The following is a 15365-nucleotide window of genomic DNA, read 5'->3' on the forward strand; positions in this document are numbered from 1 at the left end:
GGCTTCTTGTCTCTTACTCTTGGATCTGACTGGTTTCTTCCCATCCTAAATCTGCTAAGAGATTTGGGATGGGGAGAAAGCCTAGCTTTGCTCATATGTATCCTGTGCTTTAAAAATGTCTGACTTCCCGGCTGGGTGCGGTGACTCATGCCTGTAATCTCAGCACTTTGGGAGCCCTGCGGCAGGTGGATCACTTGAGGTCAGGAGGTCAAGAGCAGCCGGGCCAACATGATGAAACCCCACGTTTATTAAAAATACAAAAATTAGCCTGGGCGCAGTGGCTGATGCCTGTAATCTCAGCACTTTGGGAGGCCGAGGCAGGTGGATTACCTGAGGCCAGGAGTTCAAGACCACCCTGGCCAACATGGTGAAACCCCGTCTCTTCTAAAAATACAAAAATGAGCCGGGTGTGGTGATGGGCGCCTGTAGTCCCAGCTACTCAGGAGGCTGAGACAAAGGAATCGCTTGAACCTGGGAGGCGGGGGTTGCAGTGAGCTGAGATTGCACCACTGCACTCTAGCCTGGGTGTCAAAGCGAGACTCTGTCTGAAAAACAAACAAAAAAAATTAGCAGAGCATGGTGGCGGGCACCTATAATCCCAGCTACTCAGCTGTCTGAGACACGAGAATCGCTTGAACGCCGGTGGCAGAGGTTGCAGTGAGTCAAGATCACACCACTGCACTCCAGCCTGAGTGATAGAGCAAGACCCTGTCTCAAAGAAAATAAAAAAATAAAAATATCTGACTTCCCATTGCCAACAGCTATAGTCCAAGCTCAAGAGCATTCTAACCATCTGCTCCCAGCGACAGCACCTCACTCTTCCCTGCAGGCCCTGCGCTCCCACACGACTGCCACAGGGCCTGGCCTCACAGTGCCTTTGCTCCCGGCTGTTCCCTTCTGTCCCCCTGGCTGTGCATTCCTGCCCTTCTTCGAGGTCTCAGTGTAGCTCCTTCCTGTCCTTCAAGCCCAGCTTTCCCGTGGAGCATCATTGTTCTCTGCAGTTGAAAGAGCTCTCCTCTTCTGAACTCTGAGCGTTTGTCTGTGGCTCTAATTTCTTATGCATCTCTAGTCTACCTATCTGTATTCAGAAAAGACACTCAGAATATCTACTGAATTGATCAGGAATTACTTTCCCATGTGTCTTCAGAGCTTTAGTTTAAGGTTCCTGTTGGATCCTTTCTGGGATCGTAGAATTTGAGATCATAGAACCCGGCCATCTGGTCCAAACCCCTCCGGCTCTCACGTGGAACAGTGAGGTCTGCAGCTGAACGTCTTCTCCGATGTCACGCAGCCTGTGGCCTCGAGAGCTAGAACCCACACCCTCCTGACCTGTGGCTGCTGGTTCTCTTCTGAGTAATATAACACAGGAGTTTCAAGATTCCCGGGAAAGAGTAGCCTGAAAATGCTAGTGCCGTTTGATCATTTACAGGTGAAGTCTTTGCGTGCCTCCCTGTTGGACTCAAATGTTCTTGTGCAAAGAAATAATCTGGAAATCGTTCTGTTTTTCTTCCCATTTTATACCTGTCTGGTAAGTAATTTGTACTCTTCTGGTAAGTCACTGGTGTTTCCCAAGGGGTGGGATATAGATCTCAAGCAGTTCTGTCGTACGAGGACAGCTCAGCCACTCATGGGCATTATTTGCTGGTAGCCAGTGAAAAGTCCTTGTTCATTTTTGCAAGGATAGCGTTTTCATTGCACGTATTGAATAGCTTCTTTCCATGGGTAATGTGTAAGCAACCAGCCCATTTTGAGATAGAGCTTTGTAGACCAGCAAGGAAGGGCTGCATGTCAAAAAGTCAGCAATCTGCCCTATCATTCCCTTGCAGTAAATTTCTTTGTCCTTCTAATAGGATTCCAATGAGAGAGCCATCCCCCTCCTCAGATCTGACATCGTGCGCATTCTCTCAGCTGCCACCCAGACCCTACTGAGAAGGGACATGTCCCTGAACAGAAGACTGTATGCATGGTTACTAGGTACTGAGCAGTATACACCCTTTTAAAGTCAAAGTTAATATGAAACCTTTTAGTGCTGACTTCTGGAATAAGATTTGGTCTTGGTGATGTATCTCTGAATCATGAAGTATGGAAAGATACCACAATGACTAAATATGGCACTGGTCAGTTGAGGTCTGCTGCCTACACATAGCTTGGTTATTTTGCAGTTTCTTTTTTAAAAAAGGGGAAATAATAAGTGGGATTTTTAAAATGCCAACTGAATTCCATTTAAGAGCTTGAAATACCACCAAAAAGTGGTAGCGAAACCTTATTCAGGTAGAAGCCTGTTGCTATGGAGAAGTTCCATGGGATGAGGGTGTATCGTGGAGAAAACTTACAAATATTGTGGAAGATATGTAGATAAAGGAGGAGGTTTTGTGTAAGTGGAAATGTTTTGGGAGACATTTGGATAACTTTGGAGATCACGAGAGCCCCTGGGCCATGTTTCTGTGTGTCAGAGTGTGTGGACTGCCTATAAATTTGTTGGCAAAGGGCCCTTGACTATTGGTTGGAAGGCCTCCCAGGGACAGAGTCTAGGAAATTGCAACTTTAAAGATAACACGTTCATGAATTTTCTAAAGTCCCATATTCACGTACCTAAGAAAACGTATACAAAACGATTGTGACAGGACTTTACAGCTCTGATCAACTCTCAACATTTAGATCTTTTTTTTCCTTTTTGAGATGGAGTTTCACTCCGTCGCCCAGGCTGGAGTGCAGTGGTGCAATCTCAGCTCACTACAACCTCTGCCTCCCAAGTTGGAGTGGTTCTCCTGCCTCAGCCTCCCAAGTAGCTGGGATTGCAGGCACCCACCACCCCGGCTGGGTAATTTTTGTATTTTTAGTAGAGATGGGGTTTCGCCCTGTTGGCCAGGCTGATCTTGGACTCTTGACCTCAGGTGATCTGCCCACCTCTACCTCCCAAAGTGCTGGAATTACATGCCACCACACTCAGCCTAGCATTCAGATCTTATCAAAGATCTTACCAAAGTCAAGAAGTCCTCTTCAGTCCTTCCTGCTCTTCTCCCTAGTTATAAAACTTTAGAAAGTCATTGCATGGAAGCTTACTAAGGATTTTAAGAAGACTATTTGTAGGCTCTTTAAGGATTTGTATGTAAAGGATGATTTTGTCAAGGGCACAGCTCTGCTCCTACGGGACTTGATATGCTGTGTGGAGGACACTGGGCCTGACCACAGTGCCAGCTCTGACTCACTTACTTGCGGCCCCAGGAGCCCCATATTCTTTGCCCATACCATGAGGATGCACTTTCTTGCCCTGAGAACCTTGCAGACTTATCCAGGGCTCCAGCTGATGGGAGCATGTGCATGAGAATACCTTGATCTCACATAATGCTGGACAAAAAAACACTGGTTTTAAAAAGTGATCCTCAGCCAGGCATGGTGGCTCATGCCTGTAATCCCAGCACTTTGGGAGGCCGAGGCAGGTGGATCACCTGAGGTCAGGAGTTCAAGAGCAGCCTGGCCAACATGCTGAAACCCCTTCTCTACTAAAAAATACAAGTGATTCTTCTGCCTCAACCTCCCAAGTAGCTGGGATTACAGGTGTGCGCCATCACGCCCGGCTAATTTTTTGTATTTTTAGTAGAGACGGGATTTCATCATGTTGGCCATGCTGGTTTCGAACTCCTGACCTCAGGTGATCCACCCACCTTGGCCTCCCAAAGTGCTGGGATTACAGGCGTGAGCCACCGCGCCCGGCCAACAGGGTGAATTCTTAGAACAAACTAAATTGATACCCATTGAGGTGGAATTCTGCCTGTCTGATCATTAGCCACACCACTGTCAGAAGAAGAAAATCTGACGTGGTCTTTCTGGATCTGATTTTGGTTTTCCATCAGAAGAATGATATTTTTAAAAATATTGGAGCATGAGACTTGCACAATATGATGTCCTTTAAAAGCACAGCTCTCTTTACAGCTCGGCGCTTGTTCTTTTGTAGGCTCGGACATAAAAGGAAATACCGTTGTGCCAGAATCTGAAATCTCAAATTCTTATGAAGACCAGTCGTCTTATTTTTTTGAAAAATACTCCAAGGATCTTTTAGTTGAGGTAAAGGAGCATTTCCGGAAAGTTCAGGGTATCCTTGGTGACGATTCTCCAGTGGATTTCTTTGGGAGGCTTCCACATAGGCAGTGAGCACGTTCCTTGGCCCCTGGTTTGGGGAACTGCAGGGTATTTGTTGCATGCTGGGTGACTGGTTTTCCTTCTGTCCCAGAGTATTTAACAATTAGAATAGCCAGTAATGTTGTTACACTTTATGATATACGATATTCTAATATGTGGCTTTTTTTAAATAATAGGGTTTGGCTGAGATATTGCATCAGAAGTTCATAGATGCTGACGTGGAGGAACGCCATCATGCATACCTGAAGCCTTTTCGCGTCCTCATCAGTCTGCTTGACAAGCCAGAAATAGGTAATGTTAGAAATGCTGCTTCCATCCTATGCTGAATACAGATTACCTGTTTTCAGGGAAATACAACATGGTGAGATACAACCAAAGCGTTATTTTGAATATAATTTAATCTTTGGAATTTCACAACTTTAAAGTCATGTTATATAGTTCAATGATCATATCTGTGGTCACTTACAAGTTTTGCATGGCTGGGCGCAGTGGCTCATGCCTGTAATCCTAGCACTTTGGGAGGTAGAGGAAGGAAGATCACTTGAGCTCATGGATTTGAAACCAGCCTGGGTAATATGGCTGAAAAGCCATGTTGAAAAACCCCATCTCTATAAAAAAATACAAAAAAATTAGCCAGGCGTGGTGGTGCTTCCCTGTAGTCCCAGCTACCAAGTGGCCGAGGTGGGAAGACCACCTGAGCCCAGGGGGTCGAGGCTGCAGTGAGCTGTGATTGTACCACGGCACTCCAGCCTGGGCGACAGAGTGAGACCCAGTCTGAAAAAAAAGTTTTGCACAATAATTTGAACATTTTTTGTTAGGAAAATACCTTTGAGCTCCTATAGTGTCTACAGAACATGTGGTATTTCCTTTTTAAGCCTATTTTTTCAATGTCATACTTAAAATGAGCTTTGGTTTGATTTTCAATTAAGTAGGGGACCCCATCCATCTTTTTGCCTTGGGATCCTGGGCAAGCCACTTCTTTTCACTGTGGAGAGTAAAAACATTTTCACTGTAAAATGAAGAGGGTTGAACTAGACTCTGGTCACCAAAGGCTCCCTTCTTAGATACTATGGTCCTATGAGCATAGGTTGAGAAAAGTGACCTTCTCTCACTGTTTATTTATTTATGAATGAATGAATGAACGAATGAATGAATGGCAGAGTCTCGCTCTGTTGCCCAGGCTGGAGTGCAGTGGCGCAATCTCGGCTCACTAAAACCTCTGTCTCCTGGGTTCAAGCAATTCTCCTGCCTCAGCTTCCCCAGTAGCTGGGATTACAGGCATGTGCCACCATGCCTGGCTAATTTTTGTATTTTCAGTAGAGACAGGGTTTCATCATCTTGGCTAAGCTGGTCTCGAACTCCTGACCTCAAGTGATCCACCCGCCTCGGCCTCCCAAAGTGCTGGGATTACAGGTGTGAGCCACTGCACCTGGCCCTCTCCCTCACTTTAAAAAGAAATTTGCGACCAGGCACGGTGGCTCACACCTGTGATCCCAGCACTTTGGGAGGCCGAGGCAGGTGGATCATGAGGTCAGGAGTTCAGGACCAGCCTAGCCAAGATGGTGAAACCCTATCTCTACTAAAAATACAAAAATTAGCTGGGCATGGTGGCGCGTGCCTGTAGTCCCAGCCACTCGGGAGGCTGAGGCAAGAGAATCGCTTGAACCAGGGAGGTGGAGGTTGCAGTGAGCCGAGATTGCGCCACTGCACTCCAGCCTGGCGACAGAGCAAGACTCCATCTCAAAAAGAAAAGAAATTTGCGGCCAGGTGGTGGCTCACGCCTGTAATCCCAGCACTTTGGGAAGCTGAGGCAGGTGGATCACCTGAGGTCAGGAGTTCAAGACCAGCCTGGCCAACATAGTGAAACCCCATTCCTACTAAAAATACAAAAATTAGCCAGGCATGACAGTGCACACCTATAATCCCAGCTACTCGGGAGTCTGAGTCAGGAGAATTGCTTAAACCCAGGAGGTGGAGATTGCAGTGAGCTGAGATCGCACCATTGCACTCCAGCCTGGGCAACAGAGTGAGACTCCGTCTCAAAAAAAAGAAATTTGCTACCATATCAGCTCACTTTAAGGTCTGCATCTGCTTATGTGAGCCCTGTACCAGGGAAAAGATCCCCATGTCTTCCATAGGATTGCAAGCCTAAGAATGTCATTTCAGTGCTCCAGGTGTACCTGCCTCCTGGTAGCTGTTTGCAGAGGACAAGAGAGCTGAGGGCTGGCCGGGTGTGGTGGCTCATGCCTGTAATCCCAGCACTTTGGAAGGCCAAGGTGGGCCTCACTTGAGGTGAGGAGTTTGAGACCAGTCTAGCCAATATGGTGAAACCCCATCTCTACTAAAAATACAAAAATTATCCAGGCATGGTTGTGCACACTTGTAATCCCAACTACTTGGGAAGCTGAGGCACAAGAATCACTTGAATCTGGGAGGCAGAGGTTGCAGTGAGCAGAGTTCACACCACTACACTCCAGCCTGAGTGACAGAGCAAGACTCCATCTCAAAAAAAAAAAAAAAAAGAGAGCTGAGGGCATTAGTGAAGTGGCCTCTCTCTGGCCTTGGGATGGAGGCCCTTTGCTTATCCATTCAAAAGCACAGAGCATCTGCCATGTGGCAGGGACGGTGCCAGCTCTAGGGGGACAAAAGGGGAGCAGCTTCTCGTGAAGTTAGAGGGAAGGGGAGACTCCATGTTCCTGGAGTGTTTTCACTGTTCATTAATAATAACCATGGCTGACATTTTTTGAGCAATTATTTTGTGCCAAGTGATTTGCATACATCCTTTTGTATCTGTCTGCACACACACCTCCGTCCCTCCAACAACCCCAAGGTAGGTTCTCCCACTATGCCTCTTTTACAGATGGAAAGACTAAGGTTGGGTGGGAGTAGGTAATTTGCCCAGGGCCAGTCAGGAGCCTAAGCTGGGTTTGTCAGCACCCCCCGATGCTTACCTGATTGCACTCAGAGAAGTCCTACCCGAGATGTTTGCTTCTGTCACCAGGTGGACTTTATTCCAAGAGTTGTGCAGCTCTCGTCATTCTTAACGAAAGTCCAAGTATGAAGCTTTTGTTCTTCCAGGCTCTGCCCATGATGTGCTGCCTCAGGGTGTCTGCACTTTGTTCAGATTCCTCTTCCCATCTGCCCGCTCCCACCTTAAACCAAATAGATTTTCCTGCTAGTGTAAAGTAACTGCAGCTCTGAAAAATCATGATTTAGTCCAAAAAGTGGAACATTTATATAAATGTATTGGGAGCTTGCTGTGTAACTTCAGGGAAGTATTAAAAGAAGAAAATATAACTTAGCATTCTGGAGATGTGTGTTTTATGTCAAAGCCATGCACCTTGGTGAGCCAAGTAAACGTTGCTGCTAACTTGGCTCCAGGTCATATTTTCTGGAAGCAAATGAATATCACGCTCCTGCCCAATCATAACGTCACTTAATTTACTCTTTCTAATTTTTTAGCTGTCTGCAAGAAATCACACTCAGGAGGCAAAGGAGGTGATTATACAGAACTAGAAGGCACAGGACGGCCATTCAGTCCAGTCCATACTTTTTGTGGCTGGGCTTTAGCCATACCTCATTTCCTCCTCCATCAATCAAGGCAACAAAATTGCCTTCATTTTTGTAACAAGCATTTAGCATTCTTATGCTGTAGATAAAATACACAGGAAGCCAAGGCCAGGTGCGGTGGCTCACACCTGTAATCCCAGCACTTTGGGAGGCCGAGGCAGGTAGATCACCTGAGGTCAGGAGTTCAAGACCAACATGGCAAAACTCCACCTCTACTAAAAATATAAAAATTAGCTGGGCGTGGTGGCACACACCTGTAATCCCAGCTGCTTGGGTGGCTAAGGCGAGAGAATTGCTTGAACCCGGGAGGCGGAGGTTGCAGTGAGCTGAAATCATGCCACTGCACTCCAGCCTGGGCAACAGAGCAAGACTCTGTCTCCAAAAAAAAAAATAATAAATTCTATCTTAAAAAAAATACACAGGAAACTTAGCATGAAAATAATTCTCTCAGAGGCACATCTTTTGGTTTTGTGAAAAGAAGTGTAAAAGATTGGATTAATCTGCTTTTTTGCCAGTGTTGACAGAGCTTTCATTTTCTCTGAATTGATTGTGTGTTTCTGCCTTTGGATACATGGGTAAGAATTCAGGCCCTCAGCTGCCTGAGGGTTGCAGTTTGCAGAGAAGCAATGCCCTGCCCATCCCCTGCCTGGTTGCAGGGAAGCTTCTCTAACATGCAGCTGGTCCAGTTCTTTTGTGCCATCTTTCTCAGCGTTTCAGGATAGCCATCAGTTCTTTTGTGTTGCTCCAGCTCATGACTAAAGGAATTGAAGAAGTTGCCCTGCTCTCTGGATATTTCTGTTGAGTAATGTCCCTGGCCAGCAGTTTATGCACACTTAACACACGTAGTCTGCGCTCTGCCTCTATCTAGCAGAATCTGCCTTGGGCAAGTTACTTAACCTCTCTGTGCTTCCATCTCCTTATGTGTAATCAGCAGTACAGGATCTGTCCGCATGGCTGTTACGAGGGTTTAATACGTTAATAGATGTAAAATGCGTAGAAGGGTGTCTGGCACACAGGAAGTTCTACAAAAATGTTGGCTATTTTCATGAATGTTGTTTCCCCAGCTAAAGTTGTCACCAGTAAAGTTAAGTTTCTGTATATTTTAGACTATATAAAATGTCTGTCTGCACAGGTTTACTGTATATATGTCTTATGTATATATATATGTCACTTACTGATTTAAAGGGGATTGTTAATCTGTCTCTGACCATCTTCCTTCTAATTACAGGGCCTCAAGTGGTTGGGAATTTGTTTCTCGAAGTCATCAGGGCCTTTTATTCTTACTGCAGAGATGCCCTTGGCTCTGATCTTAAACTTAGCTACACCCAGAGTGGAAATTCGCTGATAAGGTATGGGTTTGGCCTTGAACCTCACGCATCTCTCTCCCTCCCCGGTACTGTGATTTTTTTTCCCTCTCTTGCTTACTATAAATTGTGAAGTGGTAGAGAAAGCAGAGATGCAGCAGGTGAGACCATTGGTGAAAATAATCAATGCGTTGAAGTCAGTCCATGGGAATTGACTGTTCCCTACTGAGTACGGTGAAGAGTTTAAAGGGAGTTTGATATAGTCTTTCCCCCAGCCTGGGATGGACAAGTATTTATTGATTTTTTGATCAAGTATGAAACAATGAAATGTATGTATTGATCAAGTATGAAACTCGTTTAACAAAGGCAGCTTGATCTAGTATACCCAAGTGGTGAGTTACAGGGCGGAGAGAACAGAGAAAATGGAGGGGAGGGCGCCTGGCAAGTGGAAAGGGGATGTGAGTCTTCAGGACAGGAGTCCAGGGGGTGTTGGGGGAGATTGGGGGAGACCCAGGCAGGGCACCGGAGAGCACAGGCTCCATTCCCCCAGAGGCAGAGTGAGTGGTGTTTGGAAGACAGCGGGCACATTGGCCTCACGTGCGCAGTTACACACAGACCCTGTTTTGTTTGTTTATTTTGTTCCTTTTAAGGGGATACAACCTTTTCCTTTTTGCTTTACTCTTAATGTAATTTCCTTCTGCCTGAACTAGCATTGGGTACATTGAAAATTTAAATCAATTTTAATATTTTTCTGGTTTGTTAGTTGTAAGTGTACTAAGAGTTCTTAGTGTTTGCTTTTTTCTCCCAGAATGAAAGCGGTTTATTGTTTTTCTGAGTATGAAAGTAATACATGCTCATTGTTGCATTTACTGATACTTGAAAGATCAAGAAAAAAGGTGTCACACGTAATCCTAGCACTCTTCAGAGAAAACCATAAAACATTTTTACTTCTTTCTAGATTTCTACTACATACATAAATACATAGATGCCTGTCTTTTATTTTAAAGGTAGAATTACACCAGTTATTTAGTTGCTTGGGGTTTTCTTTTTGTTTTCTTGTTGGTTTGTTTGTTTGGTTTTGAGACAGGGTCACCCAGGCTGGAGTGCAGTGGCGTGAACATGGCTCTCTGCAGCCTCAGTCTCCTGGGCTCAAGCGATCCTCACGCCTCAGCCCCTTAAGTAGCTGGGACTACAGACATGCACCACCATGCCCCGCTAATTTTTTTTTTTTTTTTTTTGTGGAGATGAGGTTTCACCATGTTGCTCAGGCTGGTCTCAAACTCCTGAGCTCAAGCAATCTGCCCACCTCAGCTTTTCAAAGTGCTAGGATTATAGGTGTGAGCCGCCATGCCTGGCACTCTCTGGAGTGTCACTCTCCAGCATGACAAGGTCTCACTCTGTCTCCCAGGCTAGAGCACAGCGGCACCATCAATGGTCACTGCAGCCTTGAACTCCTGGGATCAAGTGATCCTCACACCTCAGCTTCCCAAGTAGCTACGACTATAGGCACACACAACCACACCTGGCTAATTTTTAATTTTTCTGTAGAGACAAGGTCTTGCTATGTTGCACAGGCTGGTCTTGAATTCCTGGCCTCAAGCAGTCCTCCTGCCTCAGCCTCCCAAACTGCTGGGACTACAGGTGTGAGCCACTGTGCCCGGCCACTGCTTGTTTTTTAAAATGCAAGTTGTGAGTAGCTCTACACTATTCTCCTATGGGATTAGTTGCCTTAGATTTTTTGTTAAGGATTTATCATTTATTTAAGGCCAAGTGCAGTGGCTCACGCCTGTAATTTCAGCACTTTGGGAGGCCAAGGCAGGCGGATCACTTGAGGTCAGGAGTTCAAGACCAGCCTGGCCAACATGACAAAACCTGGTCTCTACAAAAAAAATACAAAGGTTAGCCGGGTGTGGTGGCGCATGCCTGTAGTCCCAGCTACTTGGGAGGCTGAGGCATGAAAATTGCTTGAACCTGGGAGGTGGAGGCTGCAGTGAGTCAAGATCGTGCCACTGCACTCCAGCCTGGGTGACAGAGCGACACTTCATCTCAAAAAATAAATAAAAATAATAAATCCTGACTGACCAATTTCTTATTGATTGACTTTTAGACAGTTTCTGCTTTTTCAGTTTTGTTTGTTTGTTTGCTTTTGAGACAGAGTCTTGCTCTGTTGCCCAGGCTGGAGTGCAGGGATGTGGTCTTGGCTCACTGCAACTCCACCTCCCAAGTTCAAGTGATTCTCCTGCCTCAGCCTCCTGAGTAGCTGGGATTACAGGCACCTGCCACCACTCCCGGCTAATTTTTTGTATTTTTAGTGGAGATGGGGTTTTCACCATGTTGGCCAGGCTGGTCTCGAATTCCTGACCTCGTGATCCACCTGCTTCAGCCTCCCAAAGCACTGGGATTACAGGCATCAGCCACTGCGCACAGCCTGTTTGTTTGTTTTTGAGACGGAGTCTCGCTCTGTACCCAGCCTGGAGTGCGGTGGCGCCATCTCGGCTCATTGCAACCTCCACCTCCTGGGCTAAAGCAATTTTCGTGCCTCAGCCTCCCGAGTAGCTGGGATTACAGATGCCCACTATCATATCTGGCTAATTTTTATGTTTTTAGTAGTGACAGAGTTTTGCCATGTTTGCCAGGCTGGTCTCAAACTCCTGACCTCAAGTGATCTGCCTGCCTTGGCCTCCCAAAGTGCTGGGATTGCAGGTGTGAACTACCACACCCGGCCTTTTTCAGTATTTTTTAATGGCCATTTAGTGGTACACTTCTGCACACATCTATGTAGCTGTGCAGGGATTTCGGTAGGATAAATTTCTTGAATAAATTTCCTGAGCCATAGAAGATAAAATTTAAGGCTGGGTGCTATGGCTTATGCCTGTAATTCCAGCACTTTGGGAGGCTGAGGCACGTGGATCACTTGAGGTCAGGAGTTTGAGACCAGCCTGGCCAACATCACGATGAAACCCCGTCTCTACTAAAAATACAAAACTTAGCTGGACGTGGTGGTGCACGTCTGTAATCCATCCTAGCTACTCGGGAGGCTGAGGCAGGAGAATCGCTTGAACCTGGGAGGCAGAGATTGCAGTGAGCCGAGATTGTGCCACTGCACTCCAGCCTAGGAAACAGTGAGACTGTGTCTCAAAAAAAAAAAAGAAGGTAAACATTTAAAATCTTGGCTGAATTTCCCTGCTGAATATCCATGTACCGTGTTATTGCACCAGTAGAGTATGGACTAAAACTGATTTTCTGTACAAATTCTTTTTATAGTAGCTCTGAAATTATTATTATTTTATTTTTATTTTTTGAGACAGAGTCTCACTCTGTCATCCAGGCTGGAGTGCAGTGGCTCAATCTCAGCTCACTGTAACCTCCGCCTCCCAGGTTCAGGCGATTCTCCCACCTCAGCCTCCTGAGTACCTGGGATTACAGGTATCCGCCATCATGCCCTGCTAATTTTTGTATTTTTGTAGAGACAGGGTTTCACCATGTTGGTCAAGCTGGTGCACCCACCTCAGCCTCCCAAAGTGCTGTGATTACAGGTGTGAGCCACCGCACCCAGCTCTGAAATTTATTTTTAAGAGACTGTATCAATATAAATATTGTTTACGATGGCATTATGCAAACACATTATAAGAACAGTAATATTTTCATTTTTATCAGGGTGTGTCAGCTTCTCTAGAAATAAGTTGCAGATGGTGAGATCAATTACAGGTTTTTGGACACTTTGTAATTCAGGATTTTTTTATAGACATATTTATTCATGTCCTCCCCTTTTACAGTGCAATCAAGGAAAACAGAAATGCCTCTGAGATAGTCAAAACGGTAAATTTGCTGATAACTTCTCTAAGCACAGACTTTCTCTGGGATTATATGACGAGGTGTTTTGAGGAATGCTTTAGGTAAGTATGCAGTTCAAGAATGCAGAATATTTAGGAAGGATGAGAGGGTTTAATAATTTTGTAGCTGCTTAGAATATCAGATTATATATAAGTAGCTGAAGCTGAGTAGTCTTTCCTGAGTTTTAAAATTCAACTAAAACAGGATTGGAAAGAATTCACTTAAGATTCTAGCAGAATAAAAACATCTCCAATAAGAAGGTTCACATAATCTTTGCCATGTAATTCTGAAGCTGCTTTAAAAGTCTAACTTTAGAAAATCCTCAGTGCATTTTCTGGTTACATTCATCAAATCAGCTTTCCTCTCCTGGCTGCCCGATCTATTGAAAGCAGCTTAGTTTTGTGGCTTTGTGACTGGATAGAGTGTTTTTGAAACTCTTGCTGAAATGAATGTAACTGGTCAGATAAAAGCATTAATGTTTTAAGCTACTATAATCAGCTTTACCATCTCTTTTAACCGGGTGAATTGCACCACCCCTAAATTGTTTGCAGTGGCGTACCCCAGGAATACCGAGCTTTCCTGGAGAGCCTTTTCCCATGCCATTTTCTTTACGGGAGGAATAAGGTCATGTCTCAAACCCTGTTTTGTCCTGAGGCATGCTGTAAAACTTATTTCTTGTTCATCTCCACTGTAATGCTCTTGGCTGTTTCAGAGTCTTACTTCTCAGCTGCTACCACTACACTTTTCTGCCCAAATAAGCTCACAACCCTGGGAAAAATTAGTTAATTGCAATTGGATCCACAGGCAACAGCAAGGCCATATTATATTGAGGTTAGAGTATGCTTTGGTCAGCCTGGTTGTTATGTTATTTTTTATTTTGTGACGGAGTGTCTCTCTGTCACTGAGACTGTAGTTCACTGGCACGATCCCAGCTCACTGCAACCTCTGCCTCCCAGGTTCAAGCGATCCTCCCATCCTGGCCTCCTAAATAGCTGAGACTACAGGCTCAGCCTCCCGAGTAACTGCGACTACAGGTGCCCGCCACCACACCCAGCTAATTTTTGTATTTTTAGTAGAGATGGGGTTTCACCATGTTGGCCAGGCTGGTCCCAAACTCCTGACCTCAAGTGATCCACCCGCCTTGGCCTCCTAAATTGCGGGGATTACAGGCATGAGCCGCCGCATCTGGCCATCCTGGTTATTTAAAAAAAAAAAAAAAAAAAAAAAGAATAAAATGTTTCTACCCAGACAGAGCTGACTCTCCATCTTTGCAACATTTTGTCCTCTTTCCATCCCAGAGTTAATCCCTGTCCTGAGATTAATGTCTGTCTTCCGTATAACATGGCTTTGCTGTTGCCTGTGGATCCTATTACAGTTAATTTATTCATCCCAGGGTTACGAGATGAAAAGCAATAGATACTTTTTAACCTACCCATTTATCTAGTAGCCTGTTTATTTTAAAAGAAGTCTTGAATTTCAGTATAAGATAAGCAACTAACAATAGTTGATTGGTGTTACACTTCTCTACAGAAGCTGAAACTTTCTAGGCAACTCAGGTGCTGATAAACTCCTGGAATTACTTGGAGAGGAGTAGTCCCAGGCCACTCCTACAGCAGGGTGAACAGCCATGTGGACTGTGGTGTTCTCCAGCCCAGCCTCGTTCCCTTGGATCGTGCTTTTGGGCTTGGACTGGGGACTTGGGATTACATCTGTCGATGGTACTCCAGGTCTCCTGGGAGACACCTGAATTGGTAGAGTTCAAGTCAGAGGGAATCTGTTTGGACACCAACAGATTCAGGACACTTACTGACACTTCTACATGTTAGATACTTTTAGTCACCAAAATTTAGTTATGAGAACTACAAAAGCTGTCTTCCATTATGTTTGAAGTAGAATAACGTTACTGGAAATTGTAAGAAATGCTTGGACTTACCGCAGGAAGAAGAATTGATTTTTTTTTTTTTTTTCTGAGACAGAGTCTTGCTCTGTCACCCAGGCTGGAGTGCAGTGGTGCGATCTTGTCTCACTGCAACCTCTGCCTCCCGGGTTCAAGTAATTCTCATGCCTCAGCCTCCCAAGTAGCTAGGACTACAGGCGTGGGCCACCACACCTGGCTAATTTTTTTGTACTTTAGTAGAGATGGGGTTTCACCATGTTGCCCAGGCTGGTCTCAGACTCCTGAGCTCAGACAGTCCACCCATCTCGACCTCCCAAAGTGTTAAGATTATAGGTGAGAGCCTCCATGCCTGGCCGAAGAATGGATTTTTCTTTGCTGTGATTTATAGACCAGTGAAGCAGCGTTACAGCGTGAGGAACAGCGTCAGCCCTCCCCCCACGGTCTCGGAGCTCTGCACCCTCCTGGTCTTCCTGCTGGATGTCATTCCCTTGGTGAGTGCTGGGGAAGGGACATCTCAACGCCTGCTATTATTTACATTCTTACTGGTGGTGATGGCCTGCTTTATCAACCTCACATTACTGAAAATGTTTTACATAAATATGCAACACTGTTTTGATGTT

The 15365-nt window shown here is 45.3% G+C and overlaps 1 protein-coding gene across 3 annotated transcripts in view; it reads left to right on the forward strand.

Annotated features, from left to right (window-relative positions):
* DOP1B (DOP1 leucine zipper like protein B) overlaps positions 1 to 15365 on the forward strand; it is a 137631-nt gene that overhangs the window by 53369 nt on the left and 68897 nt on the right. For all 3 annotated transcript variants that reach the window (XR_004668487.3, XM_008977670.4, XM_008977671.4), the window contains 7 exons: positions 1430 to 1528; positions 1851 to 1974; positions 3956 to 4065; positions 4317 to 4431; positions 8939 to 9059; positions 12791 to 12910; positions 15134 to 15236. Coding sequence is in view for 2 of the 3 variants with exons in the window: in XM_008977670.4 (XP_008975918.4) it covers positions 1430 to 1528; positions 1851 to 1974; positions 3956 to 4065; positions 4317 to 4431; positions 8939 to 9059; positions 12791 to 12910; positions 15134 to 15236 (792 nt within the window). In the remaining variant the exon portion in view is untranslated. The remainder of the gene's footprint in view (positions 1 to 1429; positions 1529 to 1850; positions 1975 to 3955; positions 4066 to 4316; positions 4432 to 8938; positions 9060 to 12790; positions 12911 to 15133; positions 15237 to 15365) is intronic.

Source organism: Pan paniscus, chromosome 22 (assembly GCF_029289425.2).
Source record: "Pan paniscus chromosome 22, NHGRI_mPanPan1-v2.0_pri, whole genome shotgun sequence".
In the NCBI taxonomy this organism is placed as follows: domain Eukaryota; kingdom Metazoa; phylum Chordata; class Mammalia; order Primates; family Hominidae; genus Pan; species Pan paniscus.